Source organism: Rhea americana, unplaced genomic scaffold (genome assembly GCF_003343005.1).
Source record: "Rhea americana isolate MKP2758 unplaced genomic scaffold, rheAme1 scaffold_132, whole genome shotgun sequence".
NCBI classification, from domain to species: Eukaryota; Metazoa; Chordata; class Aves; order Rheiformes; family Rheidae; genus Rhea; species Rhea americana.
In genome coordinates, this window is record NW_028185395.1 from 1,574,700 (window position 1) to 1,590,838 (window position 16,139).

Genomic DNA, 16,139 nt, shown 5'->3' on the forward strand with positions numbered 1-16,139 from the left:
AGCTGTGCAAGGAGAGAAAAAATTCATCCACAGGGAAGAAAATCTGTGAAGGTCTGAAAGCAGAGAGCAGAGTAGCCCCACTCACTGGACCTGTCACACAGGGAGAAGAAAATTCCTCACAAGAGGATACATAGGCGTTGCAGATGGACACCACAGGGTATAAAAGAGCTTTTGAAGTTGTCACATGATCCAGCTCTAATGGCATCTGTATTAGGTACTTAAAGATAGATATCTCTCTTCACAGACCACACAGTCAAATTAGGCTCCCAAACAAGTGGTCAGCATAGCACCTACATTAAATACCTGAAGTAGTTTCTGAACGTCTCCTTCCTCTTCGTATCACTTAACACAGGCCCTAACACAGGATGAAGAAGGTATTGAGACAGAATTGCCAACTTCCTACCAATTAAGATATAGTGTGTGTGTGGGGGGGAGGGGCAGCTTTACTTCGCATTTCTTTTAAATAACAAAGTCACAGTATGCATCAGTAACATGAGTTTGCTTTCACAGTATTTCAGAAGAGATGGCTGCTTTGGACTTCTCTGAAAAAGTCTGCTACTAACTTATCAGCTCTCTAACTTTCTTTTGTGTGTAGTGATAAACATATACAAATATGTACACTCACACGCACAAACATATACTAAAGAATCACAGAATAGTTGGAAGGGACCTCTGAAGACCATCTGGTCCAACCAACACTACTCAAGCTGGGTCAGCTAGAGAAAGTTGCCTAGGACCACGTCCTGCTAGCTTCTGACCATCTCTGAGGATCGAGACTCCACCCCTCTCTGAGTAGCCTGTTCCAGTGTTCAACAATCACTGCAGTGAAAACATGTTTTCTTGTGTTCAAGTGGAATTTCCTGTGTTTCAGTTTGTGCCCATTGCCTCTTGTCCTGTCACTGAGCACTACCGAGGGGAGTCTGTCCCTGTCCCGCTGACGCCCTCCCATCCGATTCTCATACACACTGATAAGATATCCCAACCCTTTTTCAGACTAAACAGCCCCAGCTCTCTTAGCCTCTCCTCACATGAAAGATGCTCCAGACCCTTAATCATTTTTGTGGCCCCTCTCTGGACTCACTCCAGTAGCTCCATGTCTCTCCTATATTGGGGAGCCCAGAACTCCAGGTGTGGCCTCACCAGGGCTGAGTAGAAGCAAAGGATTGCCTCCCTCAACCTGCTGTCAATGCTCTGCCTAATGCAGCCCAGAATACCATTGGCCTTCTCTGCCACAAGGGTGCATTGCTGGCTCACGTTCAAAAAATAAAAAATAAATAATAATAATATATATATATATATATATATATATATATATATATATATATATATATATATGCTATGAACCTATATATTTATTTATTTTTCCATTTCAAAAAGCAACCCTCCCCCAAAACCTCAAACCCCCTTCAAGCATACTCACGGCTCCAAAGTGAATAGGCAAGGCGACAGTTTATTCGGCGATAAAACTGCTTGTTTATGGGCCAGAGGACTAGTGTGCATAGTTGAATGAAGTTAATGATTAGTCCACTCACAACGAAAACAAACCCAATGAGGAGATGAACTATGAACTGGGTCTTCAGAAAGGCAATGAAGCCCATGATAACCACTCAGAAGCGCTTGCAAGGGCCGTCACTCAGAATAACTGTCCTGAAAGAGAAAGAACAAAATCTATTTGCGACTGGACTTTATAAGCCCTGAGGAGGCAAGATGGGAGTGCTGAAACAGTCCATGCAACTTCAGCAACAGGAACTCAACCCGATAACACTATGTTTTCCAGGCCTGCTTCATTCAGATCAATAAATTGTTGATGGTACAAATCACTTTCAAAAATAGGAAAGAATCATTATTTACAATTCACAGCCAACCAAGAAGATCACTGCTCGCTGAAGATGAATCTCACACCTCTCTTCAAACAAAGTTATATAAACTGGACTTAATGCTGTGGAGAACACAGACCTGTTCATTCACACCAAATCAGTCAAGCTCCAGTAAGTAAACAAGCTGCACTACAGCTGCAGTATTTCAAATGTTGCTTAGTCTTGCTCCTGAACTGTTCATCCCTCTATACCCCAGTACCTGGCACACTGAGCCTCTGGAGCTGTGCAACTGTAGTGACGCCTTCAGCCTGCTGTCAAAGCCTCTGCTCTGTACACTTCTGAGCAAGCGTTGAGCAAGGGCTGCTGGGGGCTACAGAGACCTTGTTACACATTTGCTTGAGCTAGAATAGCAGAGCAGGTTCACCATCCTTAGCAAATTCCGTAATGAAGGAGCAGTGGCGGTCCCAGAGAGCATCCTTCTGGTAAAGTAAGGCATGAAAATGGAAATGAGCTATTTCCAGGTTCAAAGCCCATGGCTGCAGAAAGCTTCTCAGTTTCTCAGGCCACGATTCCAGACCAAATAGACCACTCAATGTGAAAATAAAGTAAAACAATAAAAAAAACCTCTGCTTATATAGTAGTACAAATTTGATCCAGAAAAGGCTTTGGCGCAGAATCTTGTTTCCACTGTATTGGCCAGAGCGCTTAACTCAAAAGTATGTTCCTTATTTACACCAGGTGCAGATGGACGGGTAATATCTGAATCAGCATAAAGTCAGAGCAGCTTAAACAGACAACATCTGATCCAATGTAAATTCTGCCAGTACAAAGTTAATCCCAAAAATGTTTTAAATGAGCCATCAGATTGAGTTTATTCCAGACAGTGCACTGACACTGACTTTTTTGACACATTTGGTAATAGAAGTCCTAAAACTAGATTTACTATATAGTCAAACCACTGCCTCAGTATCTCACACAAAGTAAAGGCATGACCCCAATCTTGGCCAAAGTTTGCTGAAAGAATTAATGTCTTCTTTTTGAAGTGTCACAAACGACCAAAACAACCAGTAGATGGGAATGAATACTTTTGCGAAATCAAGCATCTGAAGGTGATTTAGAAGTTCTCAAAGCTTGGGGGGGAAAAAGTACCTGCCCGCTGTAAGGAACAAAATCATCTTCACTGGCCACCTGATTATATTATGGTACTATTTATAAAACTCAACAGCAATTTTACCTGGAAAAGCTTTTGTTTGTACTGCATCTCCAACCAATTGGCTTTCAAGCCACAGAACATTTCACTGGCTTTTGCACAATCAAAATCTATTTTTATAATTAGTAATCTAACCACTTCAGATGCCTGTTACAGAGGGGGAAAAAACTATTTTGTTTTAACATAGCAACTATTGTGCCTATCACAGAAAGCAGGGCAAGTTGAACAAGCTCATATTAAGCTTACGGTGAATAATCTAAATTGTCCCAGTGTTTTCCTGTAAGAAAGATGGACAAAATGTTTATTCTGCTAATAAACTTCTCTGAAATCAACTGTTGGGAATCAAAGAATCACATTTAAAAAGAAACAAGTGGAGCTCTCCTCTCCCTACTCTGCACTGAAGGGCTGCAGAGTACAGGTGCCTGAAACAGCCGGAACACAGCAGCAGCGTTCACACACACTTTAAAGGAGGTAGCTGTGCCACTTGCTTCCTCGCTTCCTAACACCGTCACAGACGCATTTGTCTCTTCACTCGGATGTTCTTCGAGTCAATGCATTAACTACTGCCAAATAGAAGCACCAACTTCTACACTTCCAAGAGTGGGGTCGTTCTCTTCATCTGTCAAAAACACTACAAACCAAAAAAAAAAGACCAATTTCCCTCTCTCCCCAGATAACTGTTTATAGAAACCCCACTTGTATTCTGTAGTGCCATATGCAGCCAGCTCTGCTGACGACCATGTCTATCATAACTATTACAACAGTAATTTTTATTTTTATGCACAAATTGGTCCCTCTCTGACAAGGGCCAAAACACATCCAAATGTCATGAGGAGGTAGAAACTTCAAGTATTATCCTTGGAGGTTCCTACCTAGCAAAATGATTTGGCTCCACTTCTACATTTTTGCTTTGAAGAAGTTTGGAGCACTCCAGTGTTTGTCATTTAAACTAAGGAGGACTTGGCAGTATTACAGACCAAAAAGGGCACATCCAGTTCTACCAAGCAGAAAGATGAGGACACCGCAGCGCGTTACTTCTCTGGCTTCATTACTTGTGGAAGGCAGGATTTATCACTCTGGGGTCGGTGCCCTCCCCTGCGCTCCAGGCACAGCTTCACACTGGCAGGCCTCCAGTGCAATGCTGCATGGCTCTCAAGGGGGTGGCAGTACAGCTGGTTTCGCGAACCTGCAACTGTGTTCACTGTGTCCCCAAGAATTTGGGAACTGCAAGTCTTACAAATAATAGTGCAATGTGAAGCGAGAACAGCAGCCAAAACAGAGCTGCTTCCTCTCCAGTGCCTTTCTTACCCCAGAAGGTTCTTTACCTTTCTGCATCCCTGCCAAGGTAGGGCAACCAGACAATTTAAGGACAGACCAACAGGCAAAGGGGTAGTCAGCAGGCTTCTTTGATGAATTCCACAGTCAGGCTGCAAAGAGGACAAGGAAATCGGTATTTGCTGGGATGAGAAGCCAGGCTTCTGCATCTCATTGACATATATATTAAGAACAGCTAAATGTCTATGAAGTAAACATCTGCCTTAGCTTAAGTCAGCAAATCTTAGCACTATTCACTTTTTCTTTTTTAAAGTATACTCATATCATGGATGCATTGATAGACTTGCTGGTGAAGTCTCCTCCTCCCTTCCTTTCCCGAAGTATCTTGTAGCTTCACAATGCTGATCTTTCACCAAGAAAATCCCATATTTTTCCTGTACAGCTGCAGTAAGAACTGCCTACACCTCCAGCACTCTCACTTCCTCACACAGTGCCTACCTCTCACAGTCGTGCTGCAGGACAGCTCTAACGTAAAGCTCAGCTCAAACCAAATCTCCATTGCAGTTTAGAGCCGCATCTTGTGGGTCATTTTACTTTCTTATCATCATGAGACCACAGAAGTGCGATGAGAAACCAAAAATGGCCATCACATAACGGGCAATGAGTTCTGTGAGTGGCAGATCTCATATAGCTCTCTCTACTATGGAGCCAAGTCTTGAGGCTGCACACTCGTGTGGATTCTCCAGAATCCAAAAGGCATCATGTGCTTCCAACAACCTGTCTCTTAGTAGAAACAGTAATACTGACCTTCTTTTATCCAGCTTTCTACATCCATGAAACTCCTAATGATTAAACTGCTTTGAGGCCTTTACCTCTCTGTTAAACGTAGTTGAAATTTGCCACCAAGTTCAAAAGCTGTTAGGAGGCAGAATGACAGAGAACGTGATTTCTCTTCACTTCTTTAAGAAATCAGGTTAAAAACAAAGACAGCATATGCACAAAGCACACTGTGGCCATTTTATGAAACACATATCTATTTATGAACTCAGGAGGAAAAATCAAGCCATTAATTCCATATGCGTACATTTCCAGCTCTATTTTGTTTTTTCATTTATTCCTATCATGTATGTGCAATCCCCTGAAGTTCATGAAGCTTGCATGAACATGAGCATGAAATTAGAATTTGGTCCACTGAGTCTAATACTCCAACCCACTGACAATTAATGTGCTTGACAGTAACAAAACCTGCTGGAGCCAGTGTTACATCTTTAGTCTTTTGTTCTCAGTTTTTCTCATCATGCTACTTCAGTTTTTCAGCTGTTTCTGCTTTATTGTAACATATTTATCTCCACTTACAAAACTAATTACCAACATCCTTTGCTCTAAATGTGATAACCCTCAACCTAAATTCTGGTGCTATCTTATCTACTTCAGTAACATTTTCGCTACTTAAGGAGCTAAGAGCGAAACCATTATGATACTAAATTCTAACATTCTATTTTTCATACATTCATATTAAAAATCCCGCTTATCATGAATTTCTGAAATATGCACATGGAAGAAGAGCTTAAGCCAAACTCAGGTCACAAAGATGCAAATTCATTTCTGAGTTGTGAGGACTAGAAACCTCCAATAGAATAATTGATATTCATAGAATCATAGAATCAGCAAGGTTGGAAGGGACCTCTGGAGATCATCTAGTCCAATCCCCCTGCTCAAGCAGGGTCACCTAGAGCACGTTAGACAGAGTTGCATCCAGGCTGGCTTTGAATATCTCCAGAGAAGGAGACTCCCCAACCTCTCCGGGCAACCTGTGCCAGTGCTCCGTCACTCTCACAGGGAAGAAATTCCCCCTCATGTGCAGGCAGAACTTCCTGTGCTTCAATTTTTGCCCATTGCCTCTTGTCCTGTCACACGGGACAACTGGAAAGAGTTTGTCCCCATCCCCTTGACACCCTCCCTTCAGCCACTTGTACATACTGATAAGATCCCCCCTCAGTCTTCTCTTCCCCAGGCTGAAGAGGCCCAGCTCTCGCAGCCGTTCCTCATAGGACAGGTGCTCCAGCCCCCTGATCATCTTTGTAGCCCTACGCTGGACTCTCTCCAGTAGCTCCATGTCTCTCTTGTACTGGGGAGCCCAGAACTGGACACAGTGCTCCAGATGAGACCTCACCAGGGCTGAGTAGAGGGGCAGGATCACCTCCCTCCTCCTGCTGGCAACAGTCTTCCTAATGCACCTCAGGATACCATTGGCCTTCCTGGCCACAAGGGCACATTGCTGGCTCATGGTCAACCTGTCATCTGTCAGCACTCCCAGGTCCTCCTCTGCAGAGCTGCTCTCCAGAAGGTCAGCATCCAGCTTGTACTGGTGCCTAGGGTTATTCCTCCCTAGGTGCAGGACTCTGCACTTGCCCTTGTTGAACCTCAGGAGGTTCCTCTCCGCCCAGCTCTCCAGCCTGTCCAGGTCTCTCTGAATGGCAGCACAGCCCTTGGGTGTATCAGCCACTCCTCCCAGCTTGGTATCATCAGCAAACTTGCTGAGGAGGCACTCTGTCCCCTCATCCAGGTCATTGATGAAAAAGTTGACCAGGATGGGACCCAGTACTGAGCCCTGGGGGATCCCACTAGCCACAGGCCTCCAACTAGACTCCACGCCACTGATGATGGTCAATAGGAACAACGACAACCAAATCAGAGCAACAAAGCTTTTCATAAGCATGCAAAACTCTTTGGAGAGCAAAAAGCAACCCACGTGAGGAGCACATGCCCTCAATCAGCAGTCCTTGTTCATGCCTCCTCTACTCTTTATATGTTTTTAATTATATTATTATGAGATTATAGATGTACCGAATGAACTTCATGAGAAAGTAAGTTATTAAATAAAGTACAGATGTAGATAATTTATGGCTGAGTACTGGTGAGTACCACCGGAAATAACTATGAAGTCTCCCCTTTATTCCATGAATCTTGTGCTAAGAAATTACCTGGCTGTCGGGCAGCCTTTCTATGCAGAGATGATCTACAGCCACAGCACAGCTAAACAACCTGCAACCTCTACTGCCCTATGAAGAACCTCCAGAAGAAGTCCATACCTTACTAGGACTTTAGCCACAGGCACTCCCTGCTTTCAAAACTTTGAGGGAGCTTTCTATCAAGATATGAGCTGCTCTGAAAATCAGGATAACCAGTTGTGTAATTTGTACTTTGTAGATAGAGAACCACAGAATATGTGAACAAAGCACAGAAAAAAAAAATCCAAACAACCTGATGGAACTGCTTTACAAGGGGATAAAACAGCACTTGAGACTACACATCACTGCACTTGAGGGGCAGTTTTCCCTCTCTTCTCTCTTCTCATGAAGTATTACAGACACGATTAAGCCTTTTTGCTAGCAGCAGAGTATTGTGCTTACACCTCTGCTAGAGATGCAGTTTTATTTTTCTAACTTGTTGCTACAGTATCACAAATAAAAACACAAGTGATGTTACAATGGCTATTTTCCAAATTTAAACAGTTTCCTTTCTACCATGCTAAGTGCATGCATGTGCACACACACAGTAAAATTAGCAGGTGTGCACAAATTCCAATTCTGCTTAACATACATACTCAGTTAACTCAGCTTCTATTTAAATAAATGCATCAAGTAACCGAAATGAAAACTGATTTGCTGAGAAGTCTGTGACCACAAGACAACCAGCACAGGGAAGAAATTCTCTCTCGCTTCGGGCATGTCTTTATCTACAAAGAAAACACTGGTATTTTTGTAGTAATTTTCTGCTTGTGACAGAAAAAACTGGAGTGATTCTGTTGCAAGTTCACTGGGTAAAACCAGCCCAAAACAACAACTTCCATATCTGAGCTGAATATCACTGTGAACTACAGTGACATCACTTCTTCCATGGTACAGTTTTGCAGTAATTGCAAGACACTTGAACATTAAAGGATTCTCCATTTTGCTTTCCTATAAAGGAGTTCCACTACCTCAAGATCTGCTTGTGCATGTATCTCTCTTATTCTTATCATACTCCAGGTTTTATCTTTAATAGAAGAAAATTGAATAATTTGTGTCAAAAAAATAAGAGCTATTCAGTTCCAAAAGAAGCTGCTCTTGAATAAGCTCACTGCAGCACAGCTAAGCTAAACTGCAAGTTATCACCTGTATTAGAGCACAGCTTTCCCACTGAGAGGTGCTGCTCACCAGTCTCACGGGAGAACTGGTCCCATATCCCTCCTGAGCACTGACCACTCAGTCAGCCTCAAAAAATCAACCTCGAAAACACCACTTCACAGGAAGAGTTGACCAGGCAGTCTTTGCTGCAGTCAGACATGGACATGGAAGAAATCAACTCAAAGCAAGGAGCACTCATGTTCTCAGCAGCTTTTGGGCATGGCAAGAGGCATAAAGGAAATGGACCTCGGTGGCTTTTATGCCAAGAGTGGTAGTGGTGCAAGTCTACAATTTAAAAGAAAAAGGAAAATAGGCTAAGTATCAGTACATGACAAGACATCTTATGCTAAAATGCACCCAAAATAAAGAGAGACAAATAACGACAACAGCAAATTTGCTGAGTCCCTCATGGCAGGGCTCCTCAAGGTTATGGCTCTGGAGAGGCAGTTAAAAGTGATTCGATAGAAATGGCTGTTAAACACCTTCAGCAAACTCTACTCCGCCACTCTGGCTCCCTCTTTTGGGAACTGTAAACTTTCTTTGTGGCTACTATTCTTCACCTTTGCCTCTTTAGCTAAAACCCAGAAGCTCCTGCCGCCATCAAGAGAGAAGCGGGTGCTAATCCTTGCAAGCTCCCCTGTTCCTACTCCTTCATTCGCATTACACTTTCCTCTTCGTTATACATACCAGCAACTTCCCGGGCCGGTGAAAGAGCCGCTGCATGCCCCAGAGGATTTACGCCATTCAACGTTTGTGCACATTGTTACCGGTGTAGCCTGCCCATCTGGTATTCAGTTTGTACATCAACACCGAGCCCTGAAAAATGCTTGTCGGGTTTCCAGTTTTTGCAGGCACTGAGGGCAAAAGCAGGCTGTAAGAAGCTCTTGGATAACTTAGCACACTCCAGCAGATCTCGCAGTTCCACTCCGGCTCTCTAGAGGTGAGCCAAGTATTTTCTGTCCTGCTAACTGCTCCCTGCAATATGACTCCAAGTGCTACAGTAAGGTCTTCTGCCCAATTTCAAGTGTGGCAGATGACAGGCAATACTGGGATGTGACACTTGCCAAGAGGTACTGGGATATGATTTCTCCCATGCCCCTGGTGCTAAACGGTCCCTTTCTTTTCCCAGCCGGTTGCCCTCTTCAGTGAAATCACAGAATGGCCTTCAGCAGCATCTTCCCTGCTCAGTAGAATTGAAAGATACAAATGTGGAATTTATACACTACGCATCTCTTTATTCCTATACACAGTCTGATACCTGTGAGAGCCAACAGCTAGGTGGAGCTTATTGCCTGGCTTGGCAGCAGTTCACACACCTTTCCACCATCACACTGGAAATGAACAAAACTGCCACAGCGCCACAAAACAGTTGAGTAGCTTTGAACACTTGCCACGAAAAACAAGCCAACAAACCTCTAGTAACCGTCATATTTGTGTGCTTCTGTCTTGCTCTAGAAGTTCCACTGCAGGTACAGGAAATCTTTTCCTTTTTGACAACATACAGCTTCAGGATGCCGCAGATGCAGAGTGCCTCTACAGACACCTACAGGCTACCTGCGTGCTTGTTTGGCTCATCCTTCCCAGAGAACCTGCTCAAGCTGCTGCTTACAAGTTCGGGTACAAATGCCATAGCAATCTCGTTTTAAGGTTTCCAGATCTGAGCTGGTCAAACTGGAGGCGAGCAGAGCAGGGTACAGCTACTCATGAAGATCTGCTCCAATGCACACCCATGCCACCTCCTCCTCAAATCGTGGGAGCAATGGAGGCATCTCTTCACAGCACAAAGAGACAGGAAAGGACAGGAAACGCTTCCCCAGACTTCTGTGCAGTGTTGCAGGAGGCAATACACTTCTCCCCAAAGGAGGGCAGTGATGGGGATGGCCTGTTTTAGCTAAGTGGCCAGGCAGAGACTTGGAAACACTACTCCTCCACCCTGCAGGTAAGCCAAGGAAACCCTCCCGCAGCTGGTGGGACCTTGTAGGGGGAGAGCTCCTCCACAAAACCTGCATTAACTCCATCATGGTGGCAGGCAAGACCTGACACCATCCTGATGCCATCAGAGGCCTGCGAGGCCTTTGCCTTCCCCCCCAGTCTCTCAGCCCAGGATGGGCTAGCACCCACAGCAGGGAGTATGGAGGATGGCAGTACTGTGGCGCATCCCCCACAGGGAAGAACCACAGCTGCGATGAATTTGCTCCACATCTCAAAGGTCCAGAGCAGCCCCGTTACATCTGCATTCCGGCCTTGCGGCTCGAGGTGCAATGGCCCTGTGGCTGTGGGGAGGAGGGGGGAGGTGGAAGGAGCCCTCTGCTCCCTCTTCATTGGGAATGGACCGAGAAGCACTCGAGCACCTTCCACCACACCGCCAACGCCAGCAGGCGATGGCGCCGTGCCACGAGCCATGCCCAGGGACGCAGGTCAGCACATATATCTAGCACAGGACACACCAGCAGTTTCCAGGATAGCTGGTGTAGGTCTGAGAGCATTTCATTGTAATCCAGTTGTCACACTAGTATTTGGAAAGAAATGGTCTCGAAGTAATTACTACCGTAACGAGAAAGAAGTGTGGGAACTGGCAGCGAGGACAGCACGTACTCCACAGTTTACGCCAAAAGGTTGGGCTGGCCATAACAAACGTGCTTATGGAGCCGGCTCACTACTTGCCTTATCATGCCGCAGTACGCACCTATGCGTTGCTACTGAGTCCCTGCGAGCCCTCCAATCTGTAGTAAAATTTTCATTTTGACAGAAGTATGAATTCTTTTTTTTTCAGGGAGTTGTGGCAAGAGTATCAAAACTCTTTCCTCTCCACAAAAGTAACCAATGCCATCTTAGTTCTTCCTGGTGAGCTAAGGCATAAATTATCACATAAAAAATAATAGAAAAGTTAAAATAAACATTGATTTTTTTTTCCAAGAAGGACACAGATGGAAAGCAGCAATTCTTCACAGTTTTTAAATGGCTTGGAACTGATTCTTGCCTTGCAATTATCTTCACAAATGCTAAACTTGTTATACCTGTTACAGATCATCAGCTTCTCCTACTTTCATTCTTTCTGTAGTTTTAGTATTTATCATTACTGCTCACAAATACCTTGAATATGAGGCAGACACCACTCCACTGACCAGTAGAGCTGGTGTTTCTGTTCTCATTGCTATGACAGTTCAGAAGTGCTCTAAGAAAACTGGTTAAAGCACAGAACACTGCCTCATGTTTAAGAATACAAACACCAGCCTCAAACACATTCAATTTGCTTAAAATTATATTATTTTGAAGAACTCAGGATTTTTACCCTCATCTGATTTGAGGTCAAGTCAGGATTTAAACATCAGGAAAACATATTCTGCATTTAGTAGCTCTATTATTTTCAGCTTTTCCTGTGGCACAAATGCTGATACTGACATTTTCCCCTCAAATGTAAGCATTTTCAATTCCTGTTGTGAAGAAAGACTTTTTGCCTTAATTACTTCTGGTTTTGATAGAGCTAGCAGGTGTAGAGAGACTATTTTCCTCATTTGGACTAGCTAATTCAAAGTTGAAAACCCAAATGAGAGTTGAAAAAGCAAAGAGCCTCTTGCTCTTCTAAATAATAACAAACAAACAAACAAAAAAACAGGTAGAAGTAAATGGCAGCTCTGAATTTTAAATAGGGCCAGACCTTCAATGGTACTGAAGCCCTGTTTTTTGTCTATTCTCAAAGTGAATGTGGTCTAGCTGCAGCTATTCTTTTTAGTAGAAAGAATTGCTGTCCACAGTGTATTTTTTCAGAGTAATTCAGTATCCTTCCAAAGCCTTGCATTTTTTTCTGCAGTTACAGGGCTAGATAGCTTCTCTGTACAGGTGCAAATGCATTTTTACGAATACAAAAATCTGACACTACAATAACTATGATTGGTACCATAAAGAAGGATTTGCACACATTTATGTCTAGATGCTTTAAAAATGCTCCTGTCAGCATCAAAAGAATGCTATGGGGAAAATGTATTTTAAAAGAAAGGAGGAAAGCAAATATTTAAAGAATAACACATTCATAAGTATGTTTGTCACTACTGTGACTCCTACTGTGCTTGCTATCTTGAGACTGACTTCTGTTTCGTACTCTGTACTAAGACTCCCATCAGGCTGCATATTCTGAAGTTCCATCAGTCAAATCCTAGACTAGCTGCAAGACCCCAAAGAAATGATTACAGACATATTTGTGTCAGTTTTTGTCACCAATAATTGTATGTGTCTGTGTGTGTGTCTGTGTGTGTGTGTGTGTCTGTGTGTGTGTGTGTGTGTGTGTGTGTGTGTGTGTGTGTGTGTGTGTTTATTATGGTGGTTAATTGCTTTGTTTTTTTTTTTTAAGTCCTTTTGTTCTTGAAACTAGCATTTAAAATTCTTTTGTTTAGGCAATGTTAATGTGGCTTTACTAGGTTAAAAATCTGTATGTATAGATTACATTATATATATAAAATATATATAACATTATATATATAATACATATAAATTTTTATATATATATGTGTGTGTGTATATATATATATATAAAGCATATATACATTCATGCACACACACCCACACATATTTCTGTAGGAAACTTTGTGTTTTGCAACAAGGATTTACAATTTTGCAGGTTTGGTGGAATATCCTTTCTTGAATCTCCCACTCTGATTTATACAAACCATAAGCCTCAACAAAAATTAAGAGTTCCTTCATTCTCTTTAAAGAGAGAAATTTGAAGGTTGGATTAGATGATCTCCAGAGGTCCCTTCCCACCTTACTGATTCTATGAGTCTATGATTCTATAAAATTTACTGACAGCAAATATCCAGAGTGCTAGCAAGCTATTAGCTAGTGGAACTGGCAAATAAAGTAGTGAACTCAGTGACAGTAAGTGATTTATTTAAATGTTTAGGAATGTTTATCAGTCAGCCTACATAAAGTTCATAATGCCAGTAATTCGGCAGTCTCCACAGAACAGCAAAGGGTGTAAAGCAGTACAAATGTAAACATTGTATAAAAACGCAGTGATTGAAAAGATGTTGCCTGTTTCCATCTCAGTGTATTGTACTGCTTCCGGATGAACAGAAGCGCACTGTCCTAGACGGCCCTTGCTGTCACACGCCCTGGAATGGAGGCACCTTCCCTGAAGTGAGCCATACAACTGCAAAACAGAAAACTTGATACATGTAGCTGCTACTACCCAGGTCAACATAAGTTCAGTCCAAGAACTACACTAGGTAAGCACCAACTTTCTTCAAAGCTGTAGCTTCTCAGGATCCCTTTGGAATGCAGGGCAGGAGCATGCAGGATACCCAGTGTCTATACTCAATCAAGCCACCTGCTGCAAGAGCTGAGGTGGGGAAGAGTAGGAGGGAGATCGTGGTCTTGAAAGATAGAAGGTGAAAGAGTAGAGAGCAGGGAAGAAAAAGGTGGAACATAAAAACAAAGCAGGATAAGGAGCAGAGATCATCAGTCCACGTGCCCCTCCAAAATCTGTACATTTGAACTTGCAACGCTGACCTGCCTTCTGTGCATCACACTCCACCTTCATGCCAATGTTTAGCATGTTATTTCACTCCCCCACTAAATGCAGCTACAGGAGTTATTGATAAGTCTGAAGAAATCCTCATTATTTTAATCTCTCCCTCTACTTGCCAAAACAGTGGCTTAAAACAATCATCTTATATTCTGACACCTATTTGACAGCTACTACTATGTCTCAGACACATAGTTAACATCTTTAATTTAGTCAGGCAGCAGAAGCTTACTAATTGACAGGAAAAAAAATCGGAATTTGGCTATCCATTTCCTAACCATCTGGGCACAGGAAGGAAACTGCGTGCACACGCATGCACATTTTGCATTGCTGCAGCCCTCTTCAACTCTGCCCGTTGCATCAGCTTCCTCAGATTAGGTTTACTCCCAGTGGACTAGCAAAGCAGGCATTAGTTGATTCAAAAATTTCTCAGGAACATCAAGGGGACAGTAAACTCAAATATACCTAATTTTATCTTGTTTCCTCTCCACATAAACTTTTATTTTCAGCAGTGTAGCTTCTACCATTGATCTCTAGAGAACAACAAAGATTTTGTTTTCAGTCCTCCCCTCATCATAGCAGTATGTGTACAAAGTAGAAAGATGGTCTATTTAGTAAAATGCATTTGATGCTATTCCTGAACATAAGGCGCAAAACAGTCTCCTAATGGTTTGTAAGTTTTATTTTTACAGCAATTTCTCAAGAACTCAAGATCCCATCAATTTTCTGTCCTTACAAGCACAGCTCTGTTGTTTTGCTAAAAAAATTTTGAATAAAGGCTATTATATTTTAAGAATAATATTTTTACTGACTTATCATTTCATATTCTTGTTTCTAGTTAGTTTTCTCTGCAAAGTTTCTTCCTCTCCACTATGTTAATGCATTTTGGTATCTATACACTGATGGAATTTTTATCTTCTTACCTACTCCCGTATATACAGCTAATTAGTCCCCTCAATCTTTCTCTGCCTGACAGTTCCTGTGAGCACTTCATGATCTTGCTATATATCTCAGAATTTTGCTTTCAGTTTCCAGTTTTATAAATAAATTTGAGCATGTTAAAGTGAATAGAGTATGTGCTTGATGGTGACATGAAGGAAACTATCTTAGAGTGACTACTAATAAACCTGTATTTCAGACAATGGGACAAATGTGAGAAGGAGAGAGACCTGAGCTGTTGGCTGCATCTTTTCTCAGATAGATTCCTAACACAATATGAGAGCTCAGGTCTTCATATGTACGAGGCCAAATTGTGGACACTTGCAAATGATTTAATTCTTTCTTTCCCAGACAAAAGGGCTGCCAAGAAAGAAAACGCCTGGTCTGCATCTGAGTTTACTTCAGTTTCACGATGACCAAACGTAAGGTTTTTTGGCATTTTGAATTGGTCTTGCCTATGAAGCAGCCTCCAGAATGCCTACTTACCGCTCACATTTGGACATCGAGTAATAATAACATGCATCAGTTCCTGAAATTTAGGATCAAGTTATTGGCCACAGTAGGAAGTTATCTTGGGACCATGTTATGAAGTATAAAACTTGATATGGCTTTTTTTATCCAGTCACCCTTCATCTTGCTGCACTATCCAAACATGGTCAGTGCAAATCTGCCTGGCAGTAATTATGTCAGGCACACACACAGGAAAGCCACAACAGACATATTATCCACACTAAGGTCTAAGTCCCACCAATACTTGTATTCCATCGGTGTCATTTCACACTAACTTAAAAAGCCTGAACAAGACTGTTGAGAAGATCAAGAACTTTCCACCAGCAACAGCCCTTCAAATTCCCAGAACTTATTCCAAAAGGAATTAACAGCAACATACCTTCCCTGCCAAGGCTTCCCTTCTCTATTTTTAGATATTATGAGAAGACCCTGATTGGTACCACTGCTAACTTTATTAACAGCAAACATGGAAGCACTGAAGTGAGTCGCCCAGAGGGGCTAAGGAATCTCCACCCTTGGAGAGTCTCAAAACCCACCGGGACAAAGTCCTCAGCATCACACTAACTGAAATTAGTTCTGCTTGCAGCAGGGCTCAGCCTCAAAAGGCATGCCACCTTCTCTCCCCCCCTCCTTAATGAATGCTTGTAAAATTATGAGCCTTCAGTTAGATCCCCATATAAAAAAGGATGCTGAGACCT

The 16,139-nt window shown here is 42.6% G+C and overlaps 1 protein-coding gene across 3 annotated transcripts in view; it reads right to left on the reverse strand.

The window, feature by feature from the left end:
• Positions 1-16,139, reverse strand: part of AGPAT3 (1-acylglycerol-3-phosphate O-acyltransferase 3) — a 70,166-nt gene that overhangs the window by 21,578 nt on the left and 32,449 nt on the right. For 2 of the 3 annotated variants that reach the window (XM_085297931.1, XM_085297930.1), the window contains exon 2: positions 1,421-1,647. In XM_085297931.1, the coding sequence (XP_085154057.1) occupies positions 1,421-1,598 (178 nt within the window). In that variant the 5' untranslated portion in view covers positions 1,599-1,647. Of the gene's footprint in view, positions 1-303; positions 356-1,420; positions 1,648-16,139 lie in introns of those variants that run through there. The other variant, XM_085297932.1, reaches the window with a different exon arrangement.